Source organism: Passer domesticus, chromosome 1, assembly GCF_036417665.1.
Source record: "Passer domesticus isolate bPasDom1 chromosome 1, bPasDom1.hap1, whole genome shotgun sequence".
Lineage (NCBI taxonomy): Eukaryota > Metazoa > Chordata > Aves > Passeriformes > Passeridae > Passer > Passer domesticus.
Window position 1 is genome coordinate 114,941,795 of NC_087474.1, and position 23,543 is coordinate 114,965,337.

At 40.4% G+C, this 23,543-nt stretch overlaps 1 protein-coding gene across 11 annotated transcripts in view; it reads right to left on the minus strand.

Annotated features, from left to right (window-relative positions):
* OSBPL1A (oxysterol binding protein like 1A) overlaps nt 1-23,543 on the minus strand; it is a 77,813-nt gene that overhangs the window by 13,056 nt on the left and 41,214 nt on the right. For 5 of the 11 annotated variants that reach the window (XM_064435321.1, XM_064435338.1, XM_064435328.1 and 2 more), the window contains 4 exons: nt 16,597-16,759; nt 9,613-9,769; nt 4,526-4,601; nt 2,798-2,932 (listed from right to left, as the gene is read on the minus strand). In XM_064435321.1, the coding sequence (XP_064291391.1) occupies nt 2,798-2,932; nt 4,526-4,601; nt 9,613-9,769; nt 16,597-16,759 (531 nt within the window). Of the gene's footprint in view, nt 1-2,797; nt 2,933-3,727; nt 3,863-4,525; nt 4,602-9,612; nt 9,770-9,873; nt 9,941-10,106; nt 10,256-16,596; nt 16,760-21,617; nt 21,851-23,543 lie in introns of those variants that run through there. The other 6 variants (XM_064435355.1, XM_064435369.1, XM_064435362.1 and 3 more) reach the window with 6 other exon arrangements.

Below are 23,543 nucleotides of genomic sequence, written 5' to 3' on the forward strand. Positions count from 1 at the left end.
GGTGTCCTGGTTTCTGCTGGGATAGAGCTGATTTTCTCCCTAGTAGCTGGTATTGGTCCTGTTTTGGATTTAGAATGAGAATAATGCTGATAACTCACTGATGTTTTAGTTGTTGCTAAGCAGTGTCTAGCAACAAAGTCAAGGACTTCTCAACTTATTATACCACCCCAGCAGGCTGGGGGGAACAAGAAATTGTGACAGGACACAGCTGGGAGAGCAGACACTGACCAAGGGGATATTCCATGCCACAGGATATCATGTTCAGTATATGAATAACCTAGAGGGAAAAGAAACCTGGCTGGGGGCTGCTGCTGCTTGGAAACTGCCTGGGCATTGGTCAGTGGGCAGTGCATGACTGCACTGTGCATCACTTTATATTGAAATTGTATATTGAAATTATTATTTCCTCTCCTCCGCCTCCTCCCCAGTTCTATGCCCCATCCCATGGAGGAGGTGGAGGGAATTAGGGTGAGCAAGTGGCTGCCTGGTATTGAAGCTGCCTGCTGGCTTAAACTGTGACAGCTCTGGCTCTATACAAACTTCCACCACATGTGTTACATGCACCTGACTTACTGTGCATCTCTGGCTACCTGCTTGTCATTCAGGGCATCATAAATCACCTCCAGCAGGGCTACTTCCCTCAGGTACTGATACCTTTCTCCAAGGTGCTCCACTTGTCTGGGTGATGTATATCATCGCCCTCGAAGGAATATCTTTCCTTCACATCTGACATGAGTCACTTCCACAGTGACTTGTGTCACTTTTCCAATCCCTCTGTCACTGCCTCAGTTCCTAAAAAGGGATCCTACCTGCTTGGCTTCCTTATCCTCCAGTTCAGACTACTGACTCTGTTATTACCCCAAATTGGAGCGGGTTGGTTTCAATGTGTTGACATGATGACAGCCGAAATCTTTTTGCGTATCTCACAGGGATTGGGTGGGTACTGCCTCATGTATGAACTCTTCATCTTTCTCCTTCCCAACCAGCAGATACCGCTATTCTTTCTCCTATTCTCTTATGACAGCCCTGCTTCAGAGTAGCCTGTCTTGTTTACATCTTTCTCCTGCTCCTTCTTGGAAGAAACTTCTTCATCCCTTACTAAATGAGCTGACTTTTGTTTCCAACACTTCCTCTTGTGTATAGGGGTGACTGACACCAGCACAGGCTGGTTCTTCGGTTCAGCAGCAGCTCCAGACACTGCAGTTGGAGTAGCTCCAGTGCCTCTTGCTTTATTGCCAGATCTGGAGGCCGCCTCTTCCCCCTGAGGGTACTGAACAGTGCTGAACAAGGCTCACTAGGCCTGGGCCAGGCACCAGCATCTTGCAGTGATTTCTGTCACTCTAGAATTGCCAGGGTGACAGCATACTTCTCCCAACATTTTATTGATTTCTCAGGATTCTGCACTTGCTTAGGAGTGAAATTTCAAAGTGTCGGAGATGCCCACTATCCTAGTGCTTACCCAGACTATCCCACACACCCTGCCACTCATAGCTCTCCAGCCCTGTGGCAGATCTCTGGGTGGTATCCACAAATAGTCACATTACTGTGAACAAGACCAGAAACACATTCATGAAATCCAACAAAGGAACAAGTAGATTTGATATTCTGATGATATTTGAAATTCTAAAGAGCTAATTAGCCTGGAGGAGAAGGGGATGATGGAAGAAGCTATCTCCTACATGGACTGGCTCTCTGATGAGAAAAGGCAAAAGGTGTAACTATGAATGGTTTCCTATAGATGGCTCCCAAGGTGTGGAAATGCTGGCAATGATGAGTGCAAGTACCAACTCAGATGCACCACCAGGAATTCTATTCTATCATGAGACAGTGTTACAAAGTACAACAAAATGTTAACCTTAACCCAGGCCCCAGAGGTGATAAACAGCACAGCAGGGAACATATACAGCGAGTTAGATGTTGCATAACCCAGCTCTGAGAACATCCACAGCAGAAAATAAATCAACATCACAACCGGAGACTATCAAACTAATACCATAAATTAACTTAATGTCCTAATAAAGCAAATTATTAATAATTTGCTTTATTATGCTCTGGTCAGATCCATTCTTATCTCAACCCTTCAATCTCTGCTTCTTGTGCCATGAAGGACTGTTGTGGTTTAACCCACCACACATTTGCTCACTCACCCCCCTCCCCAACCCAAATGGGATGGGGGATAGATTGGGGGATAAAAAAGGTAAAATCAGTGGGTTGAGATAAAAGTAGCTTAATAGGGCAGAAAAGCAAAGGAAAATAATAATGATTAAAGAATCACAATACTCAAAAAAATAATGCACAGCACAATGGCTCACCACCCACAGACATATGCCCCATCAGATCCTGAGCAGCAGCCCCCAGACAGCTCTCCCTTAGTTTATGTACTGAGCTTGACACCATATGGTAGGGAATATCCCTCTGGACAGTTGGGGCCAGCTGTCCCAGCTCTGCCCCCATCCCAACTTCTTGTGTCCTTACTGGTGGGGTGGCACATAATGCGCAGAAAGTCTTTAAATTACTGTAAACACAGCTTAGGCACAACTAAAACATCAGTGTGTTACCAGCACTATTCTCACTCTAAACCCAAAATACAGCACCATACCAGCTTCTAGGAAGAAACTGAACTCTATCCCTCTGAAAAAAAAAACAAAACAGGACAATAAACAAAACTAGTAAATGAATAAGAGAACTCAACCTGCAGCAAGTTACAGGAGTTCCTCCTACAACGAGACCATGTAGAAGGAAGAAAGATCCCACAACATCCAGCAAGAGCTGACGTGAGCTAGCAAAGCCAACGCACCTGCATTCGCTCGGTGGTGCTGGAAAGGGAGCTGGCTTTGTGGATGAGGTATGTGTGCTCCATGTACTCCGTGAGTCGCTGCAGGAAGCTCAGGGGCTCGTTGAATATAACCGGCATTGTGATCTTCGACAGCTCCTGATGCACAAATGAAATTCGTGTTACGAGCTGAATGATTAGATACCCTGGCCTGCAGTAACCCAAGTGTAATTGGCTTATTACAAAAATAAATGATGCTCTTAGTGCTAATGCAATGTGCTTGACCTAGCTCTGCTAATACTGGAAGGACAAAACCCTTATGAGCTTGATAAGCAGAGCAGTGCTGGAGTTAAGGCTACTTTTAAACCAAAAAGAAAACCAAACAGCAAACTTCCTATCAATGAAAGTATTAAGAAGGTGAGATGAAACAATGGAAAGAAGTATTAAGGATCCTTTTAAAAACTCAGTTATTTATTATTCCACAAATATATATAGACCACCTAATTAGTTAAACATATCATCCTTTTTTGGAGGCAGGTGGGCAAGTGAGGGGAGGAGAATAAGAAAAGGCAGGGAAACATGATGGTACAAGGTGTAAAAAGAGGGATTTTATTCTGAAGAAAAAACAGGGAGTTTGTAACAGGAATAAGAATTTAAAGGACGCCCTACAGTTTGGATGCTGTCTGTTCTCTCTCTCCATTTTTAAAAAGCATGCCCTCTGAATGCATAACACAGCAACGGTTTAACTGCCTGCAGCAGCAAATTAAAAGGGTGTAAATGTGACTGCTGGCCAAGGGTGACACCATCCTGAGCCATAACAGCAGCACCTGGCACCAGGAGCCTTGGCAGATGCTTTGGTACAAGCCACTACAAGTTCTGCTGCCCCCCACAACTACAGCTTCTCTGCAGCAATTGCTGCAAAGTAGAATTAAGACCCTTTTTTCCTGCACATACCTTATGCAAGGCAGTTCTTTGTATTTTGTAACACTTTTCCACTAAAGACACTGGGAGAAGCCTCAGACACTTCACATCAACTCGGGAGACTTGGAGCTGCTGATGCAGGCATTCCCCAGCATTTCCACACCTCACTGCTTCATGCTGCTCCTAACTACACCAAGGGGAGGAGGAGAAAACAACAGCAACTAAACCCACAAACTTTCCCTTCTGCAGACTACTGTTAGAGACTGACAGAGGTTTATCAGCACTAAGTGTTTTCAGCCTATTTTAGGATCTAATGGAGAGAAGAGCTCCTCTCAATTCACACCTAGCTGGAAGCAGATTAGGTGCCAACGAGCTGACTCTGATCTGGCCACCGTCTGGTCAGTAACACCATGGAAGGGGGAAGACTCAGATGCTAAGGAGAAGTGAGAAAAGCGGTTGTTTTTCTGGGGTTGTTTTGTTTTCTCCACAGTCAAAATAAATTAAAAAACCCCCACGAAGTACTTAAAGGGTTCCAGTCAAGAGAAGACGCTTTTACTGAAAGACTATTGCTCTGACCAGGTCCTGCCTTCTTAAGTTAAGAAGGTAAAGCATAAAGCAAATTAAGCATAAATAAAGCAGCAAATAAATAAACCATAAGCAGCAAATTTAAAAAAAAACAAAAACAAAAACAACAACAACAACAAAAGAAACCAACCCCATAAACAAATGAAAAAACACATACAAAAGACCTCCACTCCAAGCAAGTTTTCATTTGGGCCTCAAATAAAACCATCACTCCCCATTTTTTATCATGGCTTTCTGTTTACCTACCATGCCAATGCATTTTCTTAAGATACTCCAGATACTGAAGTCATTTCTGGAAAACATTGGAGATGGTAAGCTTGTTCTGTGGAAAGGAAGAAGGGAAAAAAGCAGAAGTAAGAAAAGTTTTCAATACCAACCATGACTAAGAAATGCAAATGCTCATATATGAAAGGAACAGTTTCCCAATTTTTAAATTAAAATCCCAGGGGCAATGACAGTGCTACTTTGAAGCACTTAAACTGTTTTACCTGCATAGAAATATGAATTTCTCCAAAACCAGAACCATTAATTTTGCATAACACCAGAGGAAGAGAATGTCTACAGCAGTCTTCAGAGCATTTTTCACAATGGCACCACTAAGATATTTAGTTGTGTCTTTGTGAGAAAATGGGAGTTAACTGAATAGGTACATGTTCACTACGTCTGAACAGGGTTAAAACAGTGTGATTTTTTGGGGGGGTTTTTTTGCTAGTCACTTTTATATTGACAACGAAGGGCCGCAACATTTATGGACTTTATTAAAACCAGCCCTCAGGAACAACAGAAAAAAGCAGCATCATTAGAGAAGAGCAAACAGAGCAGCCTGTTCTACAGGGGGCTGACATATCCTGAAACATAAGCATACTTTCAAGGACCAGCATTTAGGCTGAGAACACAGTGTGCAATTCTCAGCCTTATGGGAAATCAAGCATGGAGTTTGTTCTGTTTTCTTACTGCTACTGACCAGCTCAACTGTTAATCCAATTTACTTCTAGAAGGCATAAGTACTGGTCAAAGTCCTTTGTCCACACCACAAATCTGTTTTTGTATCATGATGCTATTTCCAGTAAACAAAATTCACAATTTTTCTGTTCTTATCAATAAAAATTACCTAGAGCTCACTATTAAACTTTCAATGTTTTGTTAATACTAAATTATTGTCTCACTATCCTAACCAAGGCTGTCTTGTCTCTGCTCAAGGTAGCTAAAGCAATCTTTTTCAGAGAGTGTGAACAGGCTGTACCTTCTTTCTTCACCCCACCTTTCTGAAAACAGAAACACTGCCTTTAGAAAAAAAATACTTAGGAAAATTGTTTGTTTCAGTAGCCCAACTTGCTGTGCTACCTCGCCTACTATCTGCCACTGGAACACCTTTACCAGGGCTGATGCTTCAGTTTTCAGAAAGAACAAAACCAGAAAATCTTTCTTAAAAATCAAACAAGTCCCATGCCATCAAAAACCCAGTCCTATGTCTGATCTCCTAATGGTAGCAATCTATAGTGTTAGCAAGAAGCTACAAGCCCAACACCTACTTGTTTTACTGGCTCCCCTGCAGAGGATGAGTGGGTAGGAGGATTTATTTTAATTGACCAATACACCACCACTCACTCCCCATTTTGACTTTTCACTGAGACAAAAATGTTGTGTGAAAAAGATCATCCTGAATCACATCAAGTATAAAATACTTCTGGGGATGTTTTGATACATATGTCCAGGAGAGGACAGTGTCCACCAACTATTCAGTCTTATATTCACTTGTAATGTTAACTTGTTTTTCTTGTGTATCCTTTAATGCAGGCAGTCAGCAGAGTGGGTACTTGTGTTTGAGTAAGTCCTTCTGCATGTTAAACACATTAACCTTAGTTTGCTGAAGTATACAAAGAAATTGCTTTCCTTACATACTAAAACTTATATTTTCATTAAAGTTAACCTGCCCTTTTGTTCAATTTGTTTAATCACTTGAAAGTTGGTGTTCAGTTTCAGCCACTCAGCCGTATTTGTTGCCTATATCAGTCAAACCTGCTATGGGAGTCAGTTCTCTCCTCCCTTTAGAACACACACACAGGCACTGGAAAAACAAAGCAGTTTTAAGCCACCAAGGAAGATCCCAGGGACAAATAAGGACATGTGGACAAATGACAGGCAGCCAAGACTTAAGACCTACTAACCTTGACATACTCCCTGTGATTAAACAAATGATTTTTGAATACAAAAACTTCTCTCCAGATGTCAGTTTCAAAAACAACACAGAAGCTAATTTTAGCTTTAAGTGACAAAAACATCTGCTGGAATTTCTGTGCAGTAGAACAGATGAGATTTATTTAGGATCCTTTACTTAAAAAACACTTGCCCAAAGCATTAGCTGTTATACATCAACTGCTAAGGAATCTTGTGGGGAAGGAAACACATGGAGTGAAAAAGGCACGTTTAGCTTGCTTTTCATGCCAACCTGCACAAACAGTCTCCTGGCTCCCATGAAATGGAACACCAACATGTTTGGATTCTGAAAGGCCCCCAAAGCAGGGACCAAAGGGAAAGCTGACAACAAAATTCAGCAGTAAGACAAAAACAGCAGTGACAGGTGCTATATATAGGTGGATATAAAACATCAGCACTTAATACAGAACATTTTTATGCACTGGAGTTTTTGGGGGTTTGCTTGAACTTTTTTGAGGCGTGGGGGTTTTGCCTTTTTTTTTTTTAATAAGTTTGGCTCAGATGAAAAAATTTCCCTCTGAAAAAGAAGTTACTTGAATGTTTCCTGATTATTTACTGTACTACTCTATCTCTCAAATCCTCTCCCAAGAAGTGTAACAAAAGTTAAGTCTACTCTCAACTCTGTGAACAATCAGCAGGATGCAAACTACATTAAAAAAACCAAACCAAACCAACAAACAAAAACTTCCACCAAAACAAAAAACAAAACAAAAAAACCCCCAAAACAACCAAACCACCCCTAGAATAAACATGCAGATGTGGTACTGGCTTCACCTATCTGTAGATGTACTTCCCAACACTTTTAACTCCTTGGAACCAACAAATTTATTCCTCCATTTCCAAACTCGAAGCATGTATACTCCCCCTGCCAAACAAAAACCAACCTCCACTTCTGTGTGAAAAACTCTCAACCACTCAAATAATATTTGAGGTGCAGTTTAGAGCTCAGGATCTCTAGATGGAGACAGAAAAGAATCTTATTTAAACTGTGGGCTGAACAGTGTTAGGTAATCTTATGTGCAACCTAAAGGCACAGATCCTCTACTCATCTGAAGGTATCAAGATTTTAAGAAAAAGAAATTAATATGAAATTAAATTTTCCATGTGGTTAACACAAATGGAAGTTTAAAAAAGAAAAAGCTATAAGCAAACTCAAGGGTGTAAGATGGAATTAAGCGAAGTCAAAACATTCTGAATCCCTCACTTTTCCTGGCATCAAGAGGTTACAGCTTTTGCTCTGAAAAGGACCCAGGTGGCAAAGCAGGCAGTGCCTATTTGACCACATGCACACAGTTAGAACCAGCCCCCAGACAAAACAGGCACAAATTGGAGCCAGCAGCTCCAGGCAGGTAACAGAGTTCTGAAGTCACATGAAACAGATGCTGTACCAGGCCAAACGTGGCTACTACCAACAGCCTCAGAGAAGAGGCAAAAAATAGCACACATCTCACATCCCCTGAGAAGGCTCTCTTGGAGGTGAAGTTTAAATTGTCTGAGCATCTGGGGAGAAAGAGTCTGCATCAATATATTTGGGGACAACTCCCAGTGTGACACCAAAGTGCCAGGTAAAAAAGCCTAACATTACAGCTCAATCTATAATGTTGTTATAGTCATTTAATCCCATAAAATACAGCCATACATTCTACAGCCATTTAGTCACATAAAATAAGGTCATACATTCTTACCTAGATGCAAAATAGATTCAAAAAAGGTTCCACTTTTCTTCAGCAGTAAATTATTAGCAAATTTATGCACCCATTTTACTCTAACATCCTATGCTCTCTTTACTACTAGAAGACAGGCAGCACAGAGAAACAACTGAGGCAGATGTACTTGCTTTTTACTTTTCATTACTCTTCATAAAATCAGGAGCTCTCAAATGCTCCTCCAATCACCTGCTCCCTGCAGTTCTGACAGCATTGTGCAGCATTACAAGAAGTTGCAAAGTAATTTTTTACAGTAAATGGAGGAGTAACTCCTGTTTGAACTCCCCAATACAATGCAAGTCAACATGCACCATCATTTTCACGTTCATTATGTACTGCATCCTCTCTCCTCGCTGTTTCCAAGGCATGAAGGCAATCAGATGTCCATCTTCACCTAGTCCTTCCTCCCCCACTCCCAAACTTCCTGCTCTAATTAGGGAAGGCACTTAGCCAACACCATAAATACCACATTGCTAACACCACAAGAGCAAAGCAACATGCTTAGTCAGCTGCTTTATGTTATCTCCTCAAAACACTCATTACTCCACCCAAGCCCTCATTTGCTTCAGTCTTTGTCTAATATGAGACATGCACAGGTCAACCTTTGAAATTATCAGGTCTGATGCTACCAACTCACTTCAACAGTTACTGGGCTTTAACTACCAAAATACCAAGTAATTAAAGCCTATCTAGCTTCCTTCTGTAAAATTAAGTATTATTTTCCTGGTTTTACAGAAATGTGGTGTCTCCATCATCATCCTGTACATCCAAAACACTTCCAGAATAGTCTCATTGAAACATGCTGAAGTCTGGCTTTATTTGTAGCACAAATGTTATAGTGCCCTTTCACTGAAACTGGAGAATAGTGGTGTCTGTTACATCTCATTAACTCCAGACCTATTGTCCTCCTTTATCGGCAAGGAAACAAACAAAAATGGATCATTTGACAACAGAAAATAAGCACATAAAACATGGATGTGACTTTTAGAATAAGACTCCCTTTGTTCACATTTGAGTTTCTGATGCCAGGCTAGCAATATTTTTCATTCATTCCTGATACCAACAGAAGGATCAAATAACTCGAAATTAAAGAGGCAATAGGAGGTACAGGTCATTAAAGATAAATGAAGGAATTAAAATCCAAATAGATTTCAATAAGATCTAATAAAAAACAAGTGTGTCCATTTTTAAACAGCACATTATATTTTCTTTTTACTTATTTAGATTGGATCATCAGGATGCAATGAGCACACCTTGGAAAAACAGTCTTTATAAAATCATAGCACAGCCAATTACTTGTCTATCATCCCTAGCAAAGTTGTAAAAGTTTTCTGTTAGCTTTTCAGAGATTCCTGTGGTCTCTTACCATTAATGCATATTATAGAACTTTAAGAATGGACAACATCCTACCTGTGTTTTTTGATTCCGTTTGACAGCGACTCCCCACTGCCACACACCTTTTCTTCAGACGTGCTTGAAGTTATTGTATCTTTTGAATCCATGCTGTCCTCTAACGAGTAGGCTGCTGTTGTTTCAAACCCACTTAATGATTTTTCAGATTCCGAATCTGCAAAAGAGCAGGTGCATGTTAATGAATCTACTGCCTGTGCTAGACTTCAGTCACTACCAGATCTCCCCGCCTTGTACAAAACTGAAACCTAAGTAGCCTACTGTGTCCTGATGACAGCATCCATTTGGTAAGTAACTAGTACTGCCAGAGACTGCTGCAGCCCAGCATCTAGACATAAAGAAATTGCACAATAAGCAAGACCACAGTACATTAAAAATCCTCTACGAAAATAAGCCAAAATCTGGCATATTTATTAAACTGAAGCTACTAGACCTTGCCTAGGACAAGAACCAGTGCCATACAGATGCCAGTACCCTACCAAACCAACAGGTACCTTGAGTAACGACTCCTTCTTCAGTTAGATGTAAGTTCTTAAGACTCTCAGTGCTGTTCACCAACCTTCACTTCCCAACTCACTGAACAAGTACCAAAGAACAGAAGGATGTATCATATAGATAACACCAACTACGCAGGTCCCAGCAAAGTCTAAGTGATAAGCTCACCAATCAACAAGATAAACTTCGTTCTATGGAAGGCAGGTTAATAGTACAATCCACATCACATCTCAAACTAAACCAAACAACAACAAAACCTTCTTTCTAACCAGTGTTTTGGTGAGGTAGTGTTTGTCCAGCTCTGGAGAAGAAATAGTCTTGCCCCAAATCAGAAGGTACAAATTTCCTGGCAAAGGCTGTATTTTTGTGTGAGGTTTTCTTTCAAACCTGACAAGATTGTCTAAGGATTATCCAATTGCGAGTTCCAGGAAGTGAGGGAACAACTCAAGACATGAACTTCTATCTCATTTGAAAAATTCTTTAGCAGAAACCAGGTACCACACTGAATGGTAAACAGCTTAATGCAAGCCTCACTGTTCCTGAAAAACGTAGACCCAATCTACAGTAGATGCTATTCCTGCTATGTACTGCTTCCAGCATATGCTCTTGCTCTTGGCTGCAAAACCCCAGAGAAATAATTGCAAAATTAGCCATTCTCTCACACACTTGTTCTAATTCAAAACCAGTAATCAAAATCTGCTGAAGTAGCACAGACTCCAAAAGAGTATCTTACAGCTGTCTACTGCCAGGTGCCTTCTTGTTTTGTCTTTAAAAAGCTATGCCAGTAGCTTCACCAGAACATGTAAATTGTGTATTGCTTTGCTGAAGGGTGTGTGTATATATATACATACATACATACAGATAGGAGGACTTTCTACCACATCCAGATTACATAAGGGTCAGGAACAGGACAGAATCCTGACAAATGGATGCGCTATGTCACAATGTCTCCATCCTTTCTAGAGAGAGAGATCTAGAAGCATAAAGAAAATCTTTCATTTAAAACATCCATGCCTATCCTCATCAAGACAGTACTGAAATTAAGCCAGTTGCTAGGGAATGAAAAGAACCGCCAGCTGGTGCTCAGGATATGTTAAAGAAGTGGACTGGCACTCCAGAGAATCTTCTCACAATTTTCCCCAAATTTGTCAGTCTATTTCTGTGCCAAGTTATGACATAACATATCAAAGCATTAGTTTGGTGGGTACTATATTTAACAAGTAGGGTAAGGAAAAGCATTTTTACTTGTGAGAAGTTTGTTACATAAAATACAGATTTGTCCAGAGATCCTAGACCCAGGTAGCCAGGGAAACAGAGTTTTCCTGCACATCCAAACTGCAGAGGAAGAGACACTCTAGGAGTGTGACCCAACTTGGGCCTCAGCTTCCTGACCACACAACAAGCTATAAAGCTCTTGTACTCCACCTCTCTTTTGAAAGAGCTGCTCAACTGTGCCAACAGTTATCATGACAAGAAAAGTATGAAGCCAATACCCAGTAACATAAAGGCAAGTCGGGCTCCTGTAGGGTCCTTTCTTCTCTTGTACCATCCAGGACTGTCTTGCTGTCTTGCTATGACAAGAGTCATAGCGTGCGAATCCCTTCAATCTGAGTCTCTGCAACAGACCCGGGACTCCAGAGCAGAAAGGCAAGAACAGATAAGCTTCACCAGAACTGCCTGTCACTCTTGGATATGATTCTGGGCATAACAAAGATTTTTAAATACCACAGACATTCAGTTCTCCTCATGCTGACCTTACAGTGCCAAGAGCAGATTCTGCTGGACTGAGCTCCACACCTGCAAACCTCTCCAGAGCTGTAGACACGGACCAGACAGCCTTCCCCAGGGCATGAGCCTTACCTAATGCGAGAATACCATGCTATACAAGAAGAAACAGCAGAAGAATGAAAAACAACTGTTGTAAGAAACTGCTCCCTAGAGAAACCTAGAGAAACCTCACCCATTTTCCTGAGAAACAGAGAAAGTACATCTACAACAGCTCCTGCCATCAAACATCTCAGTATCCAACCCCTTAACCTCAGCTATCTCCTTTAACCCACCAAGCTTAGCAAGCCTTGAGAGATTGTTAGGGTGTCAGAGCGAACAAGCCTAGTACTGTACTGTGAGCACAGATCAACAGGCAATCAAACTGAGCTTTTCCCTGTGCACTTGCAGCGAACTCTTTTCTGAATTAAGATTTGCATACTCCCCCGTCACTGCAAAAAAAGATTTATATTCACAAGTTTCTACAGAGCAGCTGTCAAACAGATGACTAGGAGAAAATGAAGGGTTTTTTTTTAATTGAACTTAAGGGGTTGTGGGCTGAGGAGGGGGGAGAAGGAATAAGAGTCCCTGTTCAGAAGCCAAAATTTTAAAAGTGATCTCTGAGACAAGACCAGGCTGACTAGGAAGCTCTCCAGCTCATGAAACCTGAAAGAGTAACAGTACAAACACCAGCTACATTCTTCAAGAGTGGAAGAGACAGGTAAACAGCAGAAGCAATGACAGAAACTTAATTCAAGGGACCTCAATTTCCTACTGCTACAACTGGTAAGTTCTCAGATACAGACAAGAAAATCTGGCCAATGTTTTTGATTAATAAATAAACCTGAGAAATATAGTGCTCAGCCATTGGCACTGCTGGGTTTCAGTTCTGATCAGGTGTTTCCCATCCATCTGAGAAGCCCGAGTTCATTCTTTTAACTCTATTCAAGGCAAGAAGTGACAGGCAGCAGTGTTCTCACAGAGGCTGTGACGTATTTTTGGTACACATTCAAAAAAAGCCACTTGACAAACTACTCTAAACATGGAAGGAAGGGCAAGAGGTTTGTATGCTTTTTGTACCATTTTTACTTTTAAGTGATCTGATTACTGGATACAATCTAGGAAACAAGCAAAAGCAACTGATGTAGTCTGCTACTTATTGTACCATTTAGAAGAGTTATTTATAAACACAGCACCCAGTAGTGTTAGATACCAGTAAAAGCTGAACTATGACAGGCTAGCTTCAGAGTACTTAAATATTCCTGTAATGGAGCTAAATAACTGCTTTTATTGCAAGATTGCATCTATGCAAAGCCATCAATAACCCTCTCAACACACACAAAAATCCTGTTTGCAGAAAAAAACCCACCTCTCAGATAAAACCTGTTTAAAAGAGAAAAACAAAGGAAGATCTAAACTCTTCCCAAACTGACTGGGTGCACAGTTTGCATATGAGAAGGGAATCTTACCTGACAGGCAAAAATCAAGTACCTTTACCCTTTAATTCTTGACCTGCTTAGCCATTTTTCAGCCTTGTGGATGATCTCAGCATTTCTATTCCATTTTCATATGCTCCTGGTCTGTATTAACCAAAGCTAATAACTTCTCCACCTCTCTAGGAGATGGCATTGCTCTTTTTGTATTTTGCTACTTGTTCAGTGCTCCTTCCCTTTCCCAGAGCCCTCCCGTTCCACCCCACCCTGCTTTAAACATAGAAGAGTTTGACACATGTTAAGCATTCAATCCTGAAAGTGAGAGCTGCAGCAGTCTGTGTGGTATCGAGTTTAATTACACATTTCCACCACTCCCATGATGAGCGGATCAGCGCACCAGGAAGCGCTGTTAACTGACCTATGGCTATCAGAGTTCAGATTAATAACACCCTTAACTTTGCTCTTTTTTGCACTGGATACCCTGCTTTGGTTAAGACAAATAACTGGCATTTTCTGTAGGTTCTTCCTTTAATTTCTCTCTCATTGCAGGGATTTAGTACTTTTTGACTGTTGCAGTAGTTCCTAGCATATCGCTTGAAGACAAAAGAGAAAGGGGACATCAGAAAATAAAATCCAACTCCAGTAAGTAATCTTACCACACTGCAAACATTTTCCTCACTCCAGTTTTGGAAAAGGAAGAGGATATTTCTGTAACTCTGGCCACAATTTCTACAAACAGAACCACACACCAGACTTGTAACAGTGAACAATTCAGTCTATGCCAACACTAGCAGGTAGCATGGCTCAGGCTGGAGCAGATTTGCAAGAGGAACAGATGGTGCTGAGGACTTGACAATCAAACCAGATACGTTTCTAGTGCTGTTCTCTTCAGATCTGCTCTTACTCTGCTGCCACGGACTGAGTGTCCAATAGGAAGTGGACTGGATCTTCTGATTCAGCTTCATTCAGGAGCAATTGGATTGCTCTACAATGTGAACCAGAGCATGGCAAATGGGGACAAGTAGTTGCTGCACTGACTGCATCCTTTTTGATACACCTCTTCCTCAAAAACCTGCTTGAAAATTGCTATGAATTGTCCCATTAGTAATACTTCTGTTGAGAGTAAACAAAAAATTATTTTTAAAAAAATTAAATAAAGCAGCAGTGGCATCTTCTTTCAACCTGTCAAGTCAAAACTAACAATTCTTCAGCTCAAAGTGCAAGCCTACTTATGCAACACTCTCACTTCTAAACTCACTCCTACAGCAGGGATTTAAAAATTCATAGAACTGCAAGCAGAAAAAGATGGCATCCTGATAGAAAAAATACTCTAAGTAGTTGCATTTTCCTACTGACAGACATTATAACTTGTTATATCACCCTGTTAAAATATATTGGCGTTTGCTCAATCTCCTGCACATCTTAGAAAGGTAATTCATGAATATGGCTATTTGTCCAATATCAATATAATTTAACACTATCAGTTTGCAAAATAGGTTAAGCAAAAGCTTTGCAGACAGTTGTAGCAATTTAGATTTCCAGAAACAACAAAAAAAAAAACCTCTCCTCAAACCATACCAACAGAAAACTAATTCCTTTTATGCTTAAAGTGAAAGTGGTAACATGTATTCAGCAGTCAGGAAAATAAATCACATTTCCCTTTTTCTAGCCACCTCCCCATCCCCACCCCCTTCAGAAACAGAAAGGACCTTAATCTCTGCAAAGCACAAAATGTGAACAACCTAGAGAAGAGAATCTAACACCAGTCTGATTAAACTGATGGACAGCCACGAAAGTCTGTCCCAGAAAATTATTTAAAATGCAATTAAGATGAATTATGTCAAGTAACTTCTCCCAAAGGAGAAAGAAATCACATTTGGGCTTTTTTAAGTATGTTTATATACATATGCACTCAGCAAGTTTCACAATTTTACAAACCCACTTGATACAATTTGTTTGTCGCTTGCAAGGACAAAACTACCACCTCTGGACAACAGGAGAGGTGGCTTTGGACACTTCCATTCAACAGTATTTAGAGATCAGGTCAGTTATGAGATGTGTCAACTAGCAGCTCTATAAAGCTTAATATTCTCTCATATATGCACAATGCAAGCCCAGCTGGAGAGACTACATTCCAACAGCATCAGATAAAGAACTATTCTCTGCTTTGTTGACAATCAAAAGAGCCTGAGGCCTTTCAGCAGAATTGTTCCTTTGGTTCCAGAGGAAGAACCTGTTTTAGTGTTCCTCAGTCTCTTCTACTTGAAGGCTTGATAAATCTGCTGCTGTGCCAAACAGCCAAGTCTCCTTCACAAAGGTGATTCACTGTCTTCCTGTGCATAGACTTCCTTTGCCTCTTTTATCACAGCTTAAGTTTCTCACTGCAGAACACCTACCAAGGAGTCTGGGAACACTGCTTTTCTCATCTGTCAGAAGTACCAGACAGTTCAGTTCACAGAAAAAGTAACCCCATCCTTGCTAGTGAAGCTTGCCCTCACAACCCAATTGTCTGCTACAGTTAGATTATGTTCACTCTCAAGCTTTTCCAGATCCTTCATAGTTGTAGACAGCTATGTGCTGCCTGATCACCCAGTTAGAGCTACTGCTGAGCTGCATGCACTATGTACAGCCCTCTATACAAATGCATATTGCAATCATTTCAGGCAGTTCAGAATTTTCCAACTACTGGCATGCTCTGCATATGAAATTATAAAAGACACTAACTGAAGAACAGATGAGGAAAGAAAAGACATTTAAGAAATACATGCAGAATATTGATTCATCCTTTTCTTTCACTTTTAACATTTCAGGTATACAAAACTGAAATAGAACAAGCCTTTCTTAATATAATTATCCCTAATAATTAGGGATTTTTACAGTCTGATCTTAACAACACAACAAAGGAAAAAGTACACACCACCACGGACAAAGCAAGTCAGAAAGCTACAAGATACAGTTACCTCTCCCAAAATAGGAGCCTTATGTTTTGCTATTTAAAAAAAGGGTGTAGACTCCCAAGCAATCAGACCTTTCATTTCTGTCCTGTGGTTTCCTAACCTTTGGTCATGCTAAGGTGAAGCAATACAATTCTGCAGGTGAGCTCTGGCAAATTTTTACAGCCCTGCTCACAAAACACACCAAGCTTACTCCTAAAATTAGGTCCATGTTAGAAAGGCAGAGATTTCACTTGAAGACAGACTGCTTCCACCTTCTTCCCCCACCCCACCTGTCCCCAAGACATTCACTACACACATGCTGTCTACACACTCACATTCTGGACATCACCACTTACCTGAAACAGCATCATAGAACTGCTCTTCACTGAGGATGCTGAGAGGTGGAGATCCCTTAACCAGAGACTGCTCTAGTTCATGGTGCTCAGTAGCGAGTGTCTCTAATGCTTCTGACAAGATCTTGTTTTTCTCCTGCTCATGCTCCAGTTTCAAATTCCTCACCTATAAGTAGATACATGTATGAATAAAATCTCATCTCTCTGAAGAATGTGTAGCTGGAAGCTATTCAGAAAATAGACTCTAATGAATAAATAACTAGCAAACAGCTGGAACTGAAACCACATGGATTAAAAAGAATATTACAATACTTCTGTGATGACGGTAAGGTTGTTAGTCAGCATTTTTAGTAGCTGAAAAATCTGATGCATAAGATCTGACAGTATCAATCACAATTCCATAAGTGAATTCAAGCCAGATAACTGCACCTTAAAACTGAGGGGAAATATTTACAGCTCTACTTGGATGACCTTAACTACAGAGTCAGTGATCGGTTTCAACACGCACCAAGCTCCTTCTACTAGTCTGCTCCAATTTAGGCCAAGCAGCATCATCTAAATTGAATTACAGGGCAAATGTGAATGCTAGCTACAAATAACTGCAACTGAACTATGAGCTGAAAACATTTAACCCTGAAGATTACAGAAGGAGGTTAAGAAAGAGACGTTGATATAAAGAGCCCTCCCTCTGTACTCCCCGAACAGTTTACTGAGGAGCCAGAAGTTAACAAAAAGAGAAGCCCAGCCACCAGACAGTGGACCTTTTTTGAAACATGCAATGGACTCCAGGGCAGATGATGTTATCCACGTTTTGAGTTCAATACTAGTAATGGAAAATCAACATGTCCTTCCTATTTCCTTTTTTTTTTTTTTTTGGTGCTTCCCTGTCTCCTCTGTCTGCCAGCAGCAGGGAGAGGGCTGAAGGTTCAGAAATGGCCACTTTTCCCAGCCCAACAAGGCTTCAGTGTTACCTCTCCTTCAGCCCCTAAACCATCAAGTCTTTCCCTTTCTCCCTTCCAGTCCCTTTTTAAAAGCATCCCCAACCCCTGCCTTGTCCTCTAGTTTACTCTCAAAGGTCAGTTTACAACACTAATTCCCCCTCCACCAAGAACATGCAAGGACATGACAATTAATCTCTTGGAACAGTTACAGGGACAACTTACACATATATTACCTTTTTGAATCTAATTTAAGAACTGTTCGTATGTCCTCTCTGGTTACAGTTTACATTAAAGCTTTACTTTGGAGGCTTCAGCCTCCTCAGTTATAACCACTTCTCAAACAGTGGATTCAGAGCTGAGCACAAAAGAGACTAGCAAGGAGATATTAAAAGAGATTTGCCACTTCCAGAAAAGAGCTTCTATGCTGGTGGAAACATATCCTCTAGAGAAAGATTTATAGAAGAAATTTTCACCCCCTCAGTTGTGCCAAATACTAAATCAGCTGTTTTGGCTGCCAGGCTCCGAGTGTAAGGGGGGAATCCAATTAAATGATAATTAAAAGACTACAAAACTGGGTTGCTAATTGAAAGCACAAAAACCAGTAAGTCACTTACTGTCTAATAGCTTTAGTCTGAACAAAATGAAAAAAGTCTGGACTAGTTACTGTCACTTTCATTTAAAGTTCACTCTGACAGTACCAATGAAGCCAATTACTGCAATATTTCATACAAATCAGACATGCCACTGCAAAAGATCTGTTATTAGGCAGTTTCTGCTAAGTACATTTGGTATGCTGTCAAACAGTTATGGAACCACCAGCTTAGAGAAACAGCATCAGTATTTTTGCTCTCCTGATACAGGGAGGATAGAGGACTGAAAATAAAATGGTACTTTTCACTCTTATTAAACAGCAAAGTAAAATCAGTTATGAAAATGCTATTTGCAATAATACTTTTTGCAGGATTGAATTAGATGCCATTATGCTCTAATGCTCTGGTAAGTGATTTGAGTGATTTAAATCTTTATCTAAAACTTACAGCAAATTGAAGGAAAATCAAAACAATCTAAAAACCTGGACCTTTTCAGCATCCTTTAGTCACAGTTGTGTGACTAAAGAAGCAACAACAAACACAGGCCTAAGACCACGCCTGCTCCAAAAAAGTATTTTCTTGACCTTAAGGTTCCTCTGTCCTATCATAATGTAGAACTATTCAGAATTGCAGAAGGTTTCACTACAAATAAATCCCTTTTTGTAAAATCAATTTCATACTTTACAGTAAGGCTCACTTTTCTCTGTACTCCCAGACCTCCTGGTTGCCAGACACTTACTAGTACAGCAATTATACACCAGTAGTAACAAAAACCCAAAGCTTTTCAGCTGTTCCATAAGCAACACAATGCTAGCCAGAAGCTAAGGAATAAAGAAAACCCACTTAATTTTATTGCTTGCAATTGTTGGGATGCTCATTCATAACTGAATGAATTGGATTTAAAGCAACCTTAATCAATACCTAGGGGCTTAAGAGGGAAAGTTATAATATAGCATTTTTCTCAACAGTATGGAGGTTATGGGATGGACACACATTCAGACAGAGTCCAGAGACTGCCCTACCAATCTCTACAGCCTGGTATCTCTACACTAGTCATTCCTTGAGGGCCGTTGTCAGGAAACACTGCCAACACACCACATCCTTAAGCACCAAAACAGTTTCACAGCATGAACATGAGAATGAAAAAAGAGATTTTAAAAATGGTTCTACTACCCTTATTTTATTGATTTTGCCTGTAGACAAGCAATGCTAGGAGAGATAAAGCTGACACAACCCTGACGTACTCAACAATACAGGAGAAAGAACCTTGCTTGAAATAAGGTTCTTGCTTGAAATAAGGTTTTTTTCAAACACCAAACAGCTTTAATAGATACTTCCATTTTGTCAATAATAAAAGTCAAAGTGATGAAGTTCACCTCCTAAAACCTACTTGCAGTACATTGAATGTAAAGGGAGGATGCTGCTTTGTTTTCTCGGAATCACACACATTCTCTTCCCAGTTTAACATGAAACACTGCAGGCAGATTGGTGCTACTTTCAGAGCATAAGTTTATTGAACAATGTAATTGACCAACTGAGTGATAGGTTTTCCCAAAATGTAAGCAGCAGGTTGCCATTGTGCATAATCTTGCCACGCTCTATTTCTCATTCACAAGACATGGTCAATTAGTCCATCTACCTTGCTACTCCACCACCATTTTTTGGAGATGGCATTTCAGCTTTATCCCTTTTGCAGAAGTTGTTTCTTCCCCATTGTGTCTTTCTTCAGTGTCCCAACACAAAAACATCTGCAAGATTACAGAAGGAACTTCCAGACTAGTTTTAAAATTTGTTATTAACACAAAAAGTGTAGGATTCATAAGCAGGAAGAAGAGCATAAAACAAGAAAGTTGAGAAGCATTTCAGTCTATTAAACTAGATGCAGAGAGACCAGTATTTTTCAGCACAGTATCACCTGATTTTGTGAAGTTGAATCAGCTGAATACTAAATCATTTTATGAACTGACAGAAATATCCATGTAATGTAGTAAATATTACACCAAAATGATGCAGATACCTGTGTACACACAGTTCTGGAAATCCAGTCTGAGCATGAGGAAGTATTGGAAGAATAATTTTATTGACAGCCTGAGTAATGCACAGCCTGTAATACAGCTATGGTTTCTGTACCTTTCATGGTGGTGCCTGAGCTGAGAGACAGATGGCAAATCTTACTGGGTTCAGCTCCTCATCTTCCAATTATGGAATGGCTACCACCTATTAGATCCCTGTCACTGGTGCCCACAATGCTTGTGCCACCAGCAGCATTCTTAGCTTTCCTCTGAGCTTTACATAAAAAGTGGCACCGAGTGCTCAAGTGACCCCAGCATGAGGCCAGGTGAGTTCCCAATGCCCAACTGGCCAGGCCTCCTACCTTATCCTTGTCAGGAGCTGTTCTGAACAACAGAAAATAGTTATCAATAAAGCTGGGCTTGTGCTCACACTGTTAGACAACGACACTTTAGATCAGTCCTGCTTCCATCTCTAAAGAGAATGGTATTACAGCCAAACTTCAGATTTACTATTTCTGATGGAAGCTATCTACCCTTGTCTCACAGAAGAAAACAATCACTCTATCATTATCCTTACAGCTACAGACACAGCTATAACCTCAGACTGAAGTCTTGGTTCTCTGTCAGAATATCTAGGTCAGTGCAACAATCCACTTTTAAACACATACTTCTCCAGCTGAAGATGTTTGATATCCACGGTCTGGTAACTAGTTTCACTTTTGGTTTAATTGAATAGAAATCTGCTTCCAACAGCTTCCTGTAACATTCCTGTAAACACTACAGTAAGACTTGGTGCTGTGAACACCACATTTTAAGTTGAAATAGTAGAAGTGAGTTGTTTTAGCAATCAGACTGCTCTTTTGTTAAAGCAAAGTAATAAACTATTTGTAGATACTACTATAGCCTTTCCATGTTATCTAAAATCCTGCTAAGCACAAGAGCATGGTTTAAAAATTAATTTCTTCATTGTGTTCTACTGCCAAAAAATTCATGTCTATTCCAAAGTATCAAAAAGCTTATCTGTGTGTAACAAACAGCAGTCCCACTCCATTCTGTACCCTCAGTCTTCCTGAGGTAGGTGGGAGACCAGTAACAAGCACCAAATCACTCTTTTTTATTCCCTTTTTTCTTTTTTAAAGGGTGAAGTCTTGAGCTATATCAGCACAGCCTGTAACCAAGGCCTCTCTGTCCATCCTGAAGACATCTTAGTACAATACACAAAATACTTACTTTGTTTGGTGCTGGATGCCTTTAATTTAAATTAATGCATAACAACAGTGGCACTTCTGTGGGATAGGAAAGGATCACACCACTCTATGCTCAGCTAATAAATGATCATCTCAGCAACACACTACTGCAGCTGCAAATAAACACTAAACCAAACATATAGCGAGCAAGGCATAAAACAAATACAGACATCTCAATAATACACAGTGCTACATGCTTTCAACATTAGAACAGTATATTAAAAGACAGCATACCTTAGATCCTACTTCTCCTGGACTGAGAGAGGAAAGACAGAGTTCACAACACCACAGTGTGATTTAGCTGAATTTTATTTTCAAGCACTCAACTTCAGTGCTAGGAGTGACTGCCCAAAACACAGAGACTTCAGAGTTGTGCTGAAAGGAAGTACCTCCTCTTTCTCAGAGAAACCATGAGGGGATCTGAAGGCAGACTCTGCTGGAGTGTCAGAACACTGCGTACCAACCCTGCTCTGCAGTAAGCTGAGCACAGGAGAGCTGCCCGTAACACCGCCTCACCAACGGCTCGGATGCTCAGAAGGGAGGGTCTGGTTTTCAAATTGAATGGCTTTGTCCAACTGCCACAGAAATTCCATCCCCCCAGAAATGTCATTTCTAATGGGATATTTCCCACAAAGCACAGAAATGAGGCGCAGGTTGGAAGGTAGAGGCTAGACTAACACCTGGCTGGAAATTAACACATAACCAAGGAATTAAAAAAACACTGCTACAGTAGAACTGGTATTTTTATGTGGACATCTCCTGATGCTTTCTGTAGTAACGTAAAGTAAATCAAACCTGCCATTTGTTTCATACTCCATCTATTCATATGAAGCTGATAGTTTCCAGAGTCAGCTACTCCAACAGGACATAATACACTGAAAGATAGATCTTACAGAGCACTGCATTGTAACACATGAAACGACAGAAAACCCGTCACAGAAAGCACTGGGAATTCAAAGCAAGAACTCTGTCCCTTCTGTGATTTTCATATCAAACGAAAACCCCTACCAAAAAACATGAGGCAAAGAGTGGAAACCACAACCTCGATGCAGAGTTTGATATGTATGCAGTTTGTCTATTCTAACAAGCTTGCACAGTTGTATTTTTGCTGTTAGTACAATACAGTCCTTATTGCTAGCATCTTCTTGCATAAGCCAGTCGTTTGTGATGTCCAGTTTAAACTAGTGCTGAGTAAATCTATTAATGTAGAATGAGAGCTAAAAAGTTTTATAAAGAGCCAGGCCTGCCTGCATGTCTTGAACAAAGGTAGAAATGTAAAGAATGAGTATTTTCCTCGAGGTGTATCTGTTTAGGAACGGAACATTTCTATATATTTTGCTAGCTAACTTCAAAGCATGCTACTGCGGCACTCGTTCTACAGGACAAACTTCTATGAAATGTGCTGTTAAGACTTTCTCCTACCTGGAATAATACCAAATTGCTGCTTAAGCTGCTACTGAAGTGAAAACTGAAACCAGTTGCTCTCAAAAAGAACTCACTCCAAAGTTCTCATAGTTTTAACCATACTTGAACTTCAACACAGGATGTTTCCCAGAAAGAAAATAAATTATAGAAAAGGACTGATTTTTACCTCTTTTCATGGGACATAACTCCCTCTAAGCACACATCAGTATATGATATGAATATGTATAATCATGCTTTTCTCTTAACCTTCCATCCCCAAAAAACAGGAACAGTTCTAGTTTCAGAATGTTTCCCTGCAAGTGTGCCTCAGGTATTTGAGGCACTGGATAAAGGACTGAGCGATTTATGAATACTCCTGTGGCACAACAAAAAATTGCAAGTGTAACAGCACACATTAAAGCAACAACAAAGTGTTCCCAAACAGATGCAATCAATTTCATGAAGACATCCCCAGATTCCTAAAGCATGTAAATATTTTACACAAAACTTTTGGAGTTCTGATCTGTTTACACACAAGCCCTTCTACAAAGAACCTCTTGCTGACTCACTACTCCCCAGCACCATCAAAAGCACAAGAGACTTGTGACAAATGTCTGCTATGTAAACATATGTTAAAGTCTTGCATCCTAACTCTTCATTTGCTGGAGTAAACTAGTTCCTGTAAACTTCATCACAGCCTTGGCTCATTCCAGGGAACAGAGGACTGATCTGAAATAGGTCATGATTTACTTCAGC